This window comes from Diadema antillarum, unplaced genomic scaffold, assembly GCF_040938485.1.
Source record: "Diadema antillarum isolate AM-2024a unplaced genomic scaffold, OU_Dant_1.0 scf00000137, whole genome shotgun sequence".
In the NCBI taxonomy this organism is placed as follows: domain Eukaryota; kingdom Metazoa; phylum Echinodermata; class Echinoidea; order Diadematoida; family Diadematidae; genus Diadema; species Diadema antillarum.
The window spans coordinates 66,418-82,738 of record NW_027271026.1 but is presented as its reverse complement, the minus strand read 5'-3'; the positions used below and the strand labels follow the sequence as shown (position 1 = coordinate 82,738).

The 16,321-nt window shown below is 38.8% G+C and overlaps 1 protein-coding gene across 1 annotated transcript in view; it reads right to left on the bottom strand.

The window, feature by feature from the left end:
- LOC139721050 (unconventional myosin-IXb-like) overlaps positions 1–16,321 on the bottom strand; it is an 84,585-nt gene that overhangs the window by 48,691 nt on the left and 19,573 nt on the right. The window contains exons 4-8 of the mRNA XM_071632380.1: positions 13,943–14,105; positions 7,136–7,236; positions 4,430–4,643; positions 3,718–3,834; positions 1,058–1,192 (exon numbers count right to left, since the gene is read on the bottom strand). Of these exons, the coding sequence (XP_071488481.1) occupies positions 1,058–1,192; positions 3,718–3,834; positions 4,430–4,643; positions 7,136–7,236; positions 13,943–14,105 (730 nt within the window). The remainder of the gene's footprint in view (positions 1–1,057; positions 1,193–3,717; positions 3,835–4,429; positions 4,644–7,135; positions 7,237–13,942; positions 14,106–16,321) is intronic.

Genomic DNA, 16,321 nt, shown 5'->3' with positions numbered 1-16,321 from the left:
ACAACAACAACAATAATAATAATAATAATAAATATAAAGTTTATTATTAACTGTTATCAATGGTTGATGATCAAGCGGACATCACAGCCTCATTATCACAAAATTCTATGGATTTTTTAAAATCCTCAAGGCTCTGAACTGACAATGTACAAAAATACAATCAGCTACAAGAGAAGGAGAGATACAATGTACACTGTTGACTGATTATCATCATCTCAATTTCATGTCACTTGACTGCTCAGAATTCCTCCAATGATCATGAAATTTCTGGGTATTATTCAGATATTTATGCCATGATATTTCTGATAAGGCACTGTCATTTGGGGGGAACAGTATGAGTTGAGAACAGAGTTGTCAGCTTAATTCTTGTACGCTCACCTCAAAACATCTTCTTTGTGCCAGCATAGTACTACAAACCCACGACCCTTTTTGTAAAGAACAAATACTTGCCTACTGAATACATATGGGACTTGCTTTAGAGAAATACTTCTTGTAATGTCAGTGCCGTTACAAATAATGCTCAATGACATTTTTTTTTTGTCCAGAAAATTTTACATTCAACAAGAGCAAGCACAATTGTACATAACCTCTAACATACATGTATGCGTGTCAATGAGGTTATCTATCCATTCATTTATCTATCAATCCATTCTCTCACTCATCTGTCCATGTATCCAAACATTTATCCATCAACCAATTTGCAATGAAACATCAATCTATCTATCCATTTAATCCTTCCTGATTCTAACCAACCACTCCTTCTACCATTCACAAACCGATTCCAAATCTACAAGTGTATTCATCTATCTCTTCCATCATTATCCATTTATCATATTTTGCGTTCATCACATCACTTGTCAATTCCACACTCTCCTACAGTTTGTATCTCTCCAGTCAACCAACTAACAATCATACTATCAACAAACTATCCATCTACATCTTGTATCAATCCTTCTTTCAATCTGTCCCCCCTTTCTGTCATCCATCCGTCCATCCATCTATCTATCCACCTTGTCCTACATTCACTTTCACTGTTATCTTTCCCAGGCTAACATACCTGTTCCAACTTGAACACATGCTGGTTGAAGTAGTACTGCAGATGCTCGTTGGCAAAGTTGATGCAGAACTGCTCAAAGCTGTTCCTCTGGAAGTCCTCAAACCCAAAGATGTCCAACACACCAATTGAGTTGCCCTGGCAACAGAAATGTGGAAGACAAATTGCACTTCACAGTCAAACTTGTCAGTCTGTTACCTTTTCACATCAAGAAAATATAGGAATTGACTTCCATGTACAAGAGATAATCATTACCGTATCTATCAATGTGCACTGCAAGTGCAAGCTGTGCCTTTAAGTGGACTTTTTTTCCTATCACAATCAAGTTAATAATAACTATAAATTGGCTTATATATTCTTTACAGATAAATGCTCTTTAATACCACTAAAAATAGTATTTCATGATTGATTTTAATTGTATATAAATGAAAACCTTCATCACAGATATCAACTCTGCATCATTGCACCATCTTGTAAAGTGATTAATTCCTGTGAATATTGCATTACATTCAAGAGATATAATTCATAGTGAAACATAATCTTTTCCACTGCATCAAATACAGGAAAATAATCCTGGCTTTTAATTCTTCCTGATAGATTAGTGCTTCTCCCCCAACACCACAGCCTCCAATAGGGTGTCAGTTACACAGTTTCTTTTACACAATTACGAGAGATAACAGAGACGGAGAGAAAGAGAGAAAGAGAGCGACGGGGGTTAGAGCATGGGAGAGCTTTTGTTGAACATAAATTTTGCAATGCATAACAGTATGCATCCTTTCTTTGTATAATGGCTAACTTCCTCAGAAAAAAAAACAAAAACAAAAAAACAAGCAAACAAACAAAAGAGCACATCCCCAAACAAGGACAGTGGCAACCCAAAAATTATATGATCACAAAATCCACTGGGGGGGGGGGGGGGGGGGGGGTGTAAAACTCAGTGGTTTCCAAATAGTGGTCATTTACTGTGTTTTATGTGGACTGAGGTCAAACTGAAGAGTGACCAAACCTTTGGAACATTGAGGAAGGAAATGCTTCAATATGGCAATTCAACCGACCACTCAATGGCACACTTTGTCCTTGTGGAATTTTGTAATGTCCTCAACTCTGTGTGCATTAAAACTATAGAACTTTAACTCCCCCCCCCCCCCCCACTAACACACAAAAAGGTCATTAAAAATTATTAATAGGTAGGAATAGGATACAAGGGACCTGAAGATGTAACCTTTCATGATACAAAATGAAGTAATACATTTTTTCATCCACACTCCGTAACACTGTAGGCCTATCCCTTGGTGATATGCAATGCAATCAAAATTTCTTTATGACACACTACGAAATTCAAGAACCACTACTACTACAGCAGGAAGTGGACTCTTTTAAAAACCTGCACTCAAAAGAACAATGGCGTAACCATGACGACAGTAAGGCAAGTAAGCTGACCTCTCCAGAGTGACATACATGTGCTCTTCTGGTTGCGAGTGATGTACAAAAGACTTTTAATAACTATCACATTAGTTGACAATTCACACCAACAATGCAGCAAGTTAGGATGTTCGATATTTTGAGGAGATTTTGTCTGAAAGGTTATTGTTTTGTTTGGCAGTGTAACATACACTGTATTTGCCCTGTGCATGATTGCCTTGGTTTGTGCTTTTGATTGTACATAGTGTTGGCTGTTGCCTGATAAAAAGTTTTGAAAAAAAAAATCCCCTTACTATCATGACTATCAGAGGTGTAGCTGAGAATCACAACCTATTGGTAATTCCCTGCAACCCAGATCTTCTATCTCTTAGAGAGGGGCCCTGATACTTAACCCATTGTAAGACGGACTGACTTTCTGTAAAACACATTTCCATTCACCCCAACCCCCAGAATAATCAGAACTAGTCTTCAACGGGTTAAATGATCATTTAAAAGAAATAGGCGTCTAGTGTCTATTAAAGCTTTATTCAAACCACACTGACACTTTCTAAGATCACAAAAGCATATGTTGTGGTACTAGTTCTCCAGTTTACCATCATCTCACATCATGTTATCTTTTCATGGTTAACAATCACAAGCTTTTGATTAATTCGTTACTAATGTTTAATCCGTAACAGCGTTAGGAGCTCTGTAACATCACAGTGCAGCAGAGTACATTTATATAGTAGCTGCACTTTATAAATTTGTCTAATTATCATTATCATTACTATTATTATCAACAATGGTGATTCACAAAAGGCAGACCAAGAGAGAAAAGAAAAAAATAAATCACAGAAATCATAGCACATGCAGTGAACTAAAAAATGCTGGGAAGAATTATAGACTTAAAGAAAAAAATAAATATACTATCAATAAAAAATGAATAAAATAATGGGCATGGAAATCAATTTTATGAATGATACGTAAAAGAAAAATATAAAAGCAAAGTAACAGCTCGAAAGTGAGTGACACTGAGGTACAAATTTTGATGAAAACAAAACAAAACAAAACAAATAGTTATCAAATTTCTACAGAATTAAACAGAAGGGCACAGAGGACAAAAAGAATGACAGGTAAGAGTGACAAAATACCAAAAGAGGCGAAGAGGAAAGAAAGCAATAAAATAGGTAAATACGTTTGTACACATCCCAGAATCATCTCCTCCAGAATTGTGATTCAAAGGAGTCTTTTTCTTCACTCACCTGATGTTCACCTTTGACCTCGTACCTCGACAGCAGCGCATAATTGACCTGGAGTACGATCCACTCGAAGAGAGCACAGTACAGGCCTTTGGCAAGGGCATCACGGGTTGCTATGGCCTATTGGCAAAGACAGAATAGAACAGGGCTATAAAAACAAAAGACCAATATTGCATGATCTTCAAATCATGAGTGGATGAAATCTTGGCAGTTGAAATATTGATATTCCCTATCAACCTTGAAGGAAGATACAATGTATGTCAAGAATGAATGCATATTTCTTCAAAGACATACTTTCGAATCTAAATTTTAATCTGAATTCATACCAACAAAATATACCATTCATAAGTGCATCTACATTTCACTCATTTGAAGGCCTATATCTCTAGCATGAAGTTCAGTTGGAAACATTGTCAATAGCTGAGCACTGTGAATTTCCGTCAAAATGCAATGTGAAAATGCATAGATCTACATTTTCAAATTCAAAATTTAATCAGAATTCATATCAACAAAATATGCAAAGTACTTGCACCATTCATAAATGCATCTACATTTCACACATATGAAGGCCCATATCTCTAGCATGAAGTTCAGTTGGAAACATTATTAATAGCTGAGTACTGTGAAATCCATCAACCTCACAAAATTATTTAACACTACGGTGACTCTTTATGGACATAAACCCTTTTTTCTTTACATGATAAATCAGACGTACCTCAGCCATGCGATATTGCACAAAGAACTGCTCCCCGCGAGCCACCGACCGCCTCTTGGTTAGCGCCACCATCAGGGTCTCCATGCGCACCTTCAGCAGGTCGGACACGACCTTCACAGTGGCAATGTTCTTGATGGTCACGTAATCCTGCTCCGTGGGCTTCCGAAAGTTGATGTTGCCGATGTGAAGGACTGCCGAGAGCACCGAAAATATCCTGTTGGGGGGGGGGGGGGGAATAGATACACCATGAATTTACTAAAAAAAATTACAGAATTACAAGATATATGTTGTTCTCCTATTTCCATGAATCCAATCACTATCAAATAAATACACTAAATTGGAAGACAAGTTTAGACCTTGATATCTCAACAAAGAATTTCTTAAGAATATGCTCTTTTTCATTTTGACCGAGATTTCTTTCATCATGAAATGAACACAAAACATGAAAGGTAGAATGTGATTCTGAGCTGGTACAAGTGTGAGTTGCAAAATACCTCAAATGCTAGAAGCATACATTTTACAATGCTATACCTTTAAGGACACGCAAGTCTGCTCAAGGGCATTGAAACCTTAAGCTGGAGTCACTGGACTTTCATCTCTATCACCTACTATATGATTACTTCCTCAATCTAACATATTCATTTAGAGATGAGCTTGATATTGACTGCGAACAGAAATGAATAGATACAATGTACAAATTTTGCACACAATTCCTTTTCAAAATGAAATCGACATAAAAAAAGTCTGATGCATCACCTAACAGAAAGAAAAGGCTGCAATTATGGCATTTGATCTTCATTTATACCCAATGTTAAGTAACTGGTAACCTACATGTACCGTACCTTCAACACTCATCAATTCCAGCTTTCAATGTATATCATTGTTTGGAACATTTCAAAAAGCTTGCATGGAACATTTGTGAAAATCGTCACAAACAGATTTTACAGGTTGCATGTACCATCCCATCTCAAACAAATCCGAGCAAACCATTAAAGGTAAAGAAGAGTACAGACAATTTGTTAAGCTGTGTACACTCTGCAGTCAAATGGAAGATGTATTTATGTCGCCTGGGTTGACACATGTAAAGTGTCTTTGCTCCATTGTCACGTAATCACATTGCAAAGTACACAGAACTTGTATCAACTGACTCAGAATTGATCCCATGTACATCCAGGCTGGGATCTGTAGTGGCAAGAGTGTGTTGCAACTTGATAAAAGATTTCCAAGGGATTTAACACCAACGAGCAGCATGTGTCTGCTATCCCCGTGGTGTGCTCTGCCAATTTTATAGTAATCTAATTGCTGTATCATGATTGTTCTCTACATCTAGCTACAACATGAATGATGTGATGCAACAGCTGATTTTCTGAGAATCCTGTATGAATTCAAGGATAATCAGGGGCAAAAAGAAAGAGAACAAAAACCAAATTGCAAAATCAATAGGCCAATAAAGAAACCACAACAGAGGCTTGTTCATGTGGCAGAATGCCATTTCTACACCCCAAAAACATGACAAAACATACAATACTGCAACGGATGCTCTTTCTACACTATTTGCTACAAAGTTCAAGGGCATGAGAGCAAAAGATAGAAAATGATAGAAAACAGTAGAAAACAAAAGGTCTTTTTTTTTTTCACAGGATATGACGAGCATATTGCAATGACTGCATGTAATTTCAAATGGGAAAAAAAATAAATGTACCACTTTTAATACAAACTGCATTTTTGAGATACAAGCAAACTATATCCGGTTCCTCAAAAAATCAACAACAACAACAACTACAACAGAAGACCAGTAAATCTAGCGCTCCCCTGAGCAACGCACTTCACCTTTACGGCACTCCACACGATAAAGCAAACTCTTTTTAAAAAAATCTTGAGATTTGGTGATTGCTGTAGGCTCCTTGAGCAACACCCTCCAAATTTGGGGTATTTGGGATCTGCCCTGGAACCCCTATGGGGCAGCGGCCACCACTCAGGCAAAGTAAAATCCCCCCCCCCCCCCATGATTCCTGTCAAGTTTGGTCAAATGCAGGCATTATAGTTTTTGAAAAGAAGAAGCTGAAAATGTAAAAAAGGTTTACACACAACAGACAGCAGACGACCCAACTTTGCAGATGCCAGATGGTTAACGATCACAATAGTGCACCTTGAGACGTTTGGCCCAGGTGAGCTAAAAAGACGAGAGGTAAAGTACCCTTATTTCTTGTCTCATACCTATTGGTCTGATTTCAATCACAATTGTGAATTCAGTCCAACAGGTTAATATCTCACATCATAGAAATGTACGTGGTCCATTTGAATTTAATATAACAAAGAGTGTTTGAATTTCACAACTTTCTAGGATGCTCAAATTTGGCCATATCATACCACAGTTTTCTCAGATTGTAAGTCTGTGACCCTTTTGTGATATAACATCACATTGAAAAAAAAAAAAAAAAAATATATATATATATACACCAAATTTGCACACATGATGTACATGTACCTGTAATATTTTCAACTTTACGCTTCAGACAACTTTAACAGCAAAATACACAGAAATTGTATGAATGAATATTATTAATGAGTTCACGGAATTAAATCTGATGACAACATCAGTAGGGTAAAGTAGTAATGAAAAATCTTATAATGTTCAATCCTAATTTTCTGTCATCCTTTTTTTTCCCATTCCTCTTTTGGGCAAGCCAAATGTTATCATCTTACCTTTTCATCGTTTCCTTGGAAAATCCAACCATCTCCATGGACTGCTTAAGACGTCCAAACTCGTAGGCCTCGTCTACGCCTTCCTGGGTGTAACATTTGCTCTGCAAGTCAGATGTGAAAAGCAACTCAAAATTCTGAGCCAACTCTAAAGAGGACTGAAATGACTCTTAGACTTTTTTCATTTTGTATTTTCTCTCTCTTTTTTTTTTTCTTTTTTTTTGCAAAGTCATCAAAACAGTTATTTTGGGAGAGTGATTTTACATATTTTTTGAACTCTTACTTCCAGAAAGTAGGAAAAAACTGTAATACATCACTTTTGACAACATAAGCTTTCAGAGAATTACATCATGTCACCTGACACACAACGCAGAATCTCTCTATATATATTCATTCATAGAATGCCCAATTCTTTTAAGCCCTTCCCTTGTCTGTTTACTTCAATTCCACATACAGTACTTTTTTTAACTCTCATTTTACATTGTGATATTACCTGACATGGATGGAATAGTTCATATTTCAGGTTACACTGTATAACTTCTATAAATGTGACCCGCTACGACAAAATGATCCTAAAGTCGGGTGAGGCCGATTATTTGAAAATTGCATGACACAATTTCCTAATCTTTCTGCTTTAAATTGATATATAACACATCTTATAAAAATAATCTGCTGTGGAGATATCGATGTTTAAAAGAGAGCATGTCGAGACGTCTGGGAAATCACTGTTTCGAGAAAAGCGCCCTAAAAGATCTCCTTGCGACGCAATCACGATCAAGGGACACGCAAGTCAGTATTCACCTCCGGACAATAGAAGGTAAGCCCTAGCAACCCCCGAAATGCTCATTCAAACACAGCGTCGGCGGTCTCCTCACCGACCAATCAGTGACCAGGATGCCAGGAGAAGCGGCTGGGCATAGCGCACCCTGCCAGCACGCACCAGTCGACTAGGCAGTGTGCGAGCTTCACGCTTCGGTTAGCGGCAAGCAGCAAACTGACCAATGAGATCGCTCTGGTCGTTGTTAGGGGCGGAGCCTATCTGTGGCGTTCAATCCAAATGTTCGAACCAGTTTATGCTTCGTTGAAACGCCAAAAAACATGGCCCAGAAAAACGCTATTTTTTGGTCTTTCCTTTCATCATTTTGCTTCAAAATTTCGACAGACGATAGAAGACATGTCAGACTCTAATAATATGTCAAATTCAGAAAATCGTAAGTTTTGACCAATTTTGATGCTCTGACTTCAAACTCGATTTTCACGGCTTTGACCGTGCGCGACTTTAGGACCATTTTGTTGTAGCGGGTCACAAATGAAGTTAGCATAGCAATCAATCATACTACATGTATATTTGCTTTATTCACAATTTTTTTTCAGAATTGTTATATCATTAACACATACCCCCCTATCGCCCCCCCCCCCCCCCCCCAAATAAAAAAAAAAGACTAATGCATTGCAGAACTTTACCCTTTGATTATGGGAAATGGAAATGCCATACACTCACTCTATACTGTTCTATGGGGAATCTTCTGGAAAGCATAGGGACATTTTAAACAAGAGACCCGCGGGTCTAGCGCTCACCTGAGTATCGCAAGTTCACCTTTCACGCAGTCACTAACCTAAATTATTCACAGCTCTACCAAAATTTGACCAGGCATTCTCAAGTAGAAGATGAAAATGTACAATAAAGGCCCAATTTTTTTTAAGATTCCTTAATTTGGGGGGATTGGGGCCCCCTGGGGCCCTCTGGGTGGGGCATGGTGCCCATTTTGATAAATTGAGATCCTGACCCCCTAGGGATGCTACCTGCCAAGTTTGACAAAAATCCATCATGAGGTTTTCAGGAAGAAGATGAAAATGTACAATTCAGGCCCCCATTTGGACCCTTCCAACCACCCCCCCCCCCCCTACCCAAGAGGGGCACCCCTGGATCTCCTATGAACAAACTTGAAACTACAGTCATTAATGTAATCACTCATAGTATTATCTCAGCTCTATAACTTCTGATTCTAGAGAAGATTTATAAAGATTCCTTCATTTGGGGGGTTTGGGACCCCTGGGGGCCCCCTGGGTGGGGCATGGTGCCCATTTTAACAAATTGAGATCCTAACCCCCTAGGGATGCTACCTGCCAAGTTTGGTGAAAATGGGTCATGGGGTTCTCAAGAAGACGATAAAAATGTACAATTTAGGCCCCATTAGGACCCCTCCTCACCCCCTCCCCTGGGTCCCAAGGGGGGCACCCCTGATTCTGCCATGAACAAACTTGAAACTACAGTCATCAATGTACTAACTCATAGTATTAACTAAGCACTATCACTTCTGGTTCTAGAGAAGAAGATTTTTGCAGAATCCTTAATTTTGGGGGGCTTGGGCCCCCTGAGGGCCCCCTGGGTGGGGCATGGTGCCCATTTTAACAAATTGAGTTCCTAACCCCCTAGGGATGCTACCTGCCAAGTTTGGTGAAAATGGGTCATGGGGTTCTCAAGAAGAAGATGAAAATGTACAATTTAGGCCCCATTAGAACCCTTCCCCACCCCCCTCCCCTGGGTCCCAAGGGGGGCACCCCTGATTCTGCCATGAACAAACTTGAAACTACAGTCATCAATGTACTAACTCATAGTATTAACTTAGCTCTATCACTTCTGGTTCTAGAGAAGAAGATTTTTACAGATTCCTTAATTTTGGGGGGTTTGGGCCCCCCTGGGGGCCCCCTGGGTGGGGCATGGTGCCCATTTTAACAAATTGAGTTCCTAACCCCCTAGGGATGCTACCTGCCAAGTTTGATGAAAATCGGTCTTGGGGTTTTCAAGAAGAAGATGAAAATGTAAAAAGTTTACGCACGACGCACGACGGACGACGGACGACGGACGACGGACGACGGACGACGCACGACGCACGACGCACGACGCACGACGGACGCCGGACGAAGGGCGATCGCAATAGCTCACTTGAGCCTTTGGCTCAGGTGAGCTAAAAATCAGATCAACATGCCTTTGTTTCTGCCTAAAATATAAAGTTGTATCTCATGAAACTGAAGGATAACGAGACATTTGACATTGCTGTAAAGAGGATGGGAAATTATAACCTATGTTTCGTAAACATATGAAAGCTACACAAACATATTGTACACCCAGGAATCATACACACATACACAAACATACTTGAAACACAAGTGAGCGCACATGACCACCATGAAGAGAAGGGAAAATATATTGGAGTTTATATCTTTCTTGTATCAGTAATTTACCATGTGCAACATCAACCAATAATGACACTTATTACAGAGATAATTAAGGGGCCAGCGGGACAGATCAACCTAGCTTTAGCCCTTCCTAATTTTAGGTAGCTATGGATACCCAGCATTTTCTCATCATACAATTAGTTAATAAGTTTAACCCATCCCACTTCATTCATCCATTGCAAAGAGCAGGGTGCTAATCCGGTGAAGTGGTCCCCCTACCCACCAACACCAGGGGACCGTTTCATGAAAATTTTTGTCAGTGATTTACACTGACAACTGTTTAAAGCTATTGAAATCCTTGCGTCTGATTGGCTGATAGCAAAATTTGTCGGTGAAAACCTCCGACGAACTCACTGATGAAACGCCCCCCAGAAAACAGGTGAATGATGCCGACCCCTCGTGGTTCGCTTCAGGTGACTAGAAATAGTCAGAAAATGGTATCAACCAGGAGAAAATGGTATCAACCAGGCACATTGTGCCATACGTTTCAATGAATGAAAAACCCATGTGTAGAAAACGGTCATGCTGTGATGTAGGCCTGCATGTACAATGTGTTTTCATGTACATGTACATGTAGAAGATGTAGATAGAAAGACACAGAGGGGGAGGGAGCTATAGAGAGCGACAGACAGACAGGACAGACACACAGACACACAAATACATACATACACCTGTAGTCACAGCAGTAAATAACCATACTGTACAGAAAAGATGAGAAGAGAAAGAAAGAGCGAACATGTCACACACTGACACACATATTGTATGGCAAAGGAAGATATTGAGAGAGGGGGGGCGGCGAGGGAGAGCAGGGAGGGAGAGAGAAATTATGTGCACGACGGTGAGGAATAACTGTTACACTGATGAGATCTGATGATAAATTTGTCATCTTTAATGGAATAATGACAGAACTCCACGTTTCATCAGCCCATTCTCTCTATCTATGTCGGCCTTCACGCGAATGTATGGAGCAGAGCTAGCATCGGACGCAACCAAACACAAGAGCTCTGTTAGCAGTTTGCAGTCGAGCAGCCAGCCAGCAGGATACTCTCAATTAGGACATTATGCAAAACATGACTCCCCCCATGTCAACATTCTTCTAATTTGCTTTCAATTAAAGACAAGTTAAACACACCCTCTTGGGTAAAAGCATCCACACAGCATGTCTTCGTTATACATAAACTCTGTGTATATCACACACAGAGTTTCGGTAGCTACACATACAGTATGCCGCTGTGCAGCTGCATGGGATTTACAGCCAGTGGCTTTGTTGTATATTTTGCATTTAACATTTTGTGGAGTAGAATAATCTAAGCAAATCTACCCTTTTTTCCTCTTTACAAACAAAATGCCCCCCCCCCTAAAAGCACAACCTGCAAATGCACTAAAAATTAGAGTCACGCTTGTAATCGACTCTGCTGCTTTATATATAGTCCATGTGGAATTATCATATCAAATACACTGTCACTGATTATGAAGTGTTCAAAGGAATTGTGATGCATAAGAAAGCGAATTCTCTTCTGAATCAGACGAAAACTTCTATTATTTTACAATACAAGAATTATAACATATGAGATATATTTGCATAATTTATGACAATCTGAATGTAGGTATAATGATTACTTTATATGGACACATCATACTTTTGATGATTATACTATCACATTGCACACCAAACGGTACCTACTTACACAATCTCACAAATAAGTATTTTCTTTATATTTTCATCAATTTCCAAAAGGAAAGTTATGTTCTAACAGGTGCTAAAAGACCACAGAAATTGCTGGCATGATTCCTTGTCATGCATTTGGAATAGCAACATCTTTTCCTGTTTTCTAGCAAAACATCAAAAGTTTTATGCAAATGAATCTACTTTGACATGCATATATTAACTTGATGGTTATTCACAAGTTCAAAACTTTTTAATGTCTTCAAACTAATCCTGCTTAAATCTTTATCCAACAAATTCCATTCAAAATCACCCATTTGATAAAGCCTCTATAACTTAAATTATAAATTTACCATCAATGACAAGATATTTGAAGGATTCAAAGAAAACAGTAGTTTATTGAGTGAAGATTTCTCATCAAGAAACATACAAAAAAGTATGTTTCATTTAACACCTACCCAAGTTCATTCTATATTAACCCTTTGAGGACGGACTGATTTTGCTACAACACGCATTTCTCATAGACACCTGACCAAGTATACTCGGGACTCGTCCTCAACGGGTTAATGAGCACATAAATTGTACCAGCTACATGTGACCTTTTGTTGGTAATGAAGAAGGGGGGGGGAATACTTAGTAGTGGGAAGGTTGTTGGGGCTTGGGCCAGACGATGCATGACTTTCACTTTCATTATCATCACAAGTACATATCCTTGTATCAATAGTTAAGTGTTTCAACCACTGATCCTACCATATTCAGACCAAAGTGCTGGGGGGGGGGGGGGGGGGGGACTACTTGTTTAAAGTGGCAGCTAACAAAATATTGACTGCTGTGAGGGTCACAGTGCACATCACTATGCCAGAGTAAAGCTCACAACAAATTTTGGATAGTAGGTTACATATTGAGGAGGTATCTCAAGATCACATACCTCCTTGGATCGCGTGTACAACCTGCCTGGAGTTTCGTTGTTTGTGTGTATGTTTTCTTAGGTTTTGGCAATGTCCTGGTCCAGCATGGAGTCAGAATCTACTGTAAGACTCATCAAAGGTAAAATTTGCCCCAAGGATACAATGTGCTGCCCTCTCTACATAGCACTTGACAACAATCTATGTTACCATAATAGTAAAAAGATACTAAAAATGTAAAAAGAACTTCACTTTTAAAAAAAAATCTGATAATTTGATGAAAAGCACTTGACTTTACTTTACCAGGAGGCACTAAGAATAAATGATATTTGCTTTTTTTTATAGATCTCTCAGTACCAAGTTCAGGGAATGTTCACTATTCATGAAGAAACTAAGTCCACATTATACACTCGGGGAAATTTTCCTTTCAATCATACCAATCAGAAACAGAATTTGGTTTGCAAATATGAGCTTTACAAGGCATAGAGTTGATGATTGGCAGCATATATCAGACGTGTGTCATTGGCTGCGTTTATCTAAAATTCTTCTGAGGCAGAATCACGATCCTAAACGCATTTGAGGAATTTTCAGGGGTTAGATAAACGCAGCAGTGTTTTCAAACGCGTTAAGAAACGGCATTTTGAAACACGTTTGAGACCACGATTGCCGTTCTGTGAGTAGATTGGAAAATGCAATGCCGTTTTGAAACGTGTTTATATCTCAAGGTCAAATCCGAGCTGTTTCAGGTTGTGCTCTCTACCCATTATTTGTGTGTGACTGATGAGGCATGTTTGCTGGTACGCAGTTGAACATTACTTCCCGGGTTGAACGGCACAAAGTAGCTGTGCAGTGACAACACTCGAATCGCGATTGTATGATGGTTAGATAAACGTGACACCCTCAGAATTGTATTTCAAACCACGTTCGCAAACACCATTCCAAACGCGTTTTGAAACATGATTTTCTCTCTCAAGTGTAATAGATAAACGCAGCCTTTACCTGGTTGAGATAGTAGTATTCCTTGGGGTCCTCCAGCCAGAGTGTTTCCCTCTCGGTGTCCGTGGCCCCCTTCAGGAGGTAGTAGAAGACGTGGTAGTTCCGCTCGTTGGTCGCCTGCGACACGACGCGAGACTTCTCCAGCAAGTACTGCTCAACGATGGCACTGAATGGGTGGGATTTACATCGGACCAAGATATGGGAATATGTAAGTCAATAGTTGCATGAAGGAAAAAAGGGAACGTTTGATATATTTTGCTGCCTATAATACTAAACTTAGCAAGTCTTCAATAGTTGCATAAGTAACAAGATTTTCATTTTACTGGATATTTTACAGAGCACTGCAAATCAACAACTCATTTCATACATCGCAACCAATCACATGTTTTATATGGCTACCACATAGCTATGACCTGTAAAATGTGAGTACATTCGGGTAAACCATAGATGCATTTCAAGTCATTAATAACTCATAACTGCACTCATAAACAAAACCAAAAAAAAATGAACTGTATAATGATACATTGTGAGAATAATACATGTAGTAACAAAACTTGCATACTAACCATTCTCTATTATGAATTCAGAGAAAAACAAGATCAAAATTGTCCACAGAATAACAGGAGGACATTAATGCCACAGACTATGCACGGCATTAAGCCCTTTTGGCTCTCAACTCTGGAAGGGGAAAACAGCAACAAACAAAATCCTCACAGCATTCATCCTCCAAGTATCCTTGCCTAGAAACACATCAGATCCTCTAAAATTCATTCCATCTTCTACAAATGTTAATGTCTTCCACAGGCCACATGGACCATTGTGGGAACAGGGAGGTGGGAGCTGGTGGGAATGTGTATTTACATAATTTATTATATGTATTCGACTAGACATGTATACAAACCTAGCCAATATTACAATATCAAGATAATACAAGGGACTGAAAGGGGTCTTAAGAGGAGACATTGTAAGCTGTTATTTCGCATACAGATATTTTTTCGCAAATGAAGAGGTCACAGACAATTTCCCACGATATTGTTTTCACGAATTGATAACCAGGCTATTGTGAGTGCACTATCACCCTAGTGCTAGGTAACATTTTCACGAGAATAGTGAATCACGAAATTCATGAAAATTAAACCCTCACGAAAATAAGAGCTTGTACAGTAAATAGAAACAATGTGTAGCATATTAATTGGCAAATCTTCAATAGTACATTAGATTTCTGGCAGGATTGCTAAATAATTACAAAAACCAAGACCCTGTGACATTTCAGTCTATTACATTAGATGCACAGAGACAGACTGGTGAGACTTGTGAGAAATGTACTGAATAATGCACACTTTTTTCTTTTTTTTTGGGGGGGGGGGTGATTTTCAGATCAAGAGGAAACAAACCCAGAATTCGATAGGGCAAAGAAAATAGTGACAGTGTACTTTTCACCTGTCTCACTGACTAATCAGTCGCTATCCTCATAAAATACACTACAAAGGATGAGCCACCTGACTTTCACTGAAATCTATTTTCCAGACTTTGCCCCATGTATGCACTGTTTATCTATCACAGGTGACAAAAAAAAATTTCATCGTTTGTACAGTAGGTATTTAATGCTTTCTTGAATGGTGTGTATTACAAAAATATGTATCTCATTTCAATTGTGCACTTGTACCTTGCATGCCAATATCAATTTGCACACACTGTTGCAGAAAAAAAAAATAAGGAAATGAAAGCATTCATATTTTAATGCTGAAGCAAAATACATTGTATTTGGCTATTATAGGCTATATCTACCTTCCTTTAGAAAGAGTTAAAAAATCTATTTCCCAAAAATCCCAATGTGGAAAGGATTTTTCATTTCAAATGCTATGTAATATCAATGTACTGATGAATAAGGTTTTGTTTGTATTGCATGTGCATTCACACATACACTTGTAATTAGATCAGTAACATGACTATTGCCTTTGATTGAGAATATGGACAATATCCACAAATATCATTTGTATCCTGGCTGGGACCCAAGGAATAAATTTCAGCATCATTAAGTCAGGACATAATAAGATTTTTAAACAGTTGTATTTCCAGGCACCAGGCAGAAGACTTCATGAAAAACATGACCTCATTGCCTGTTATATGCAGCTGGCTTCAACAAGAGCAAGTCAGTATGCTATTTCAGGCACCATACCACAATTCCTCACTTTTGTGCACACCTGTATTTTCTCCCTCATTTTTACCCCACTTTGTGAGGGAAAAATGATAGACAGTTCCTTCAAAACAAAATAAAAAAGACAGTTCCATCAAAATGTTAAAGTCTGCTTTGGACAGCCAAAATTTGCACTAAAGGCAAGTGCAAAATAAAGATTAACCTATGGCATCTATTACAAAAGA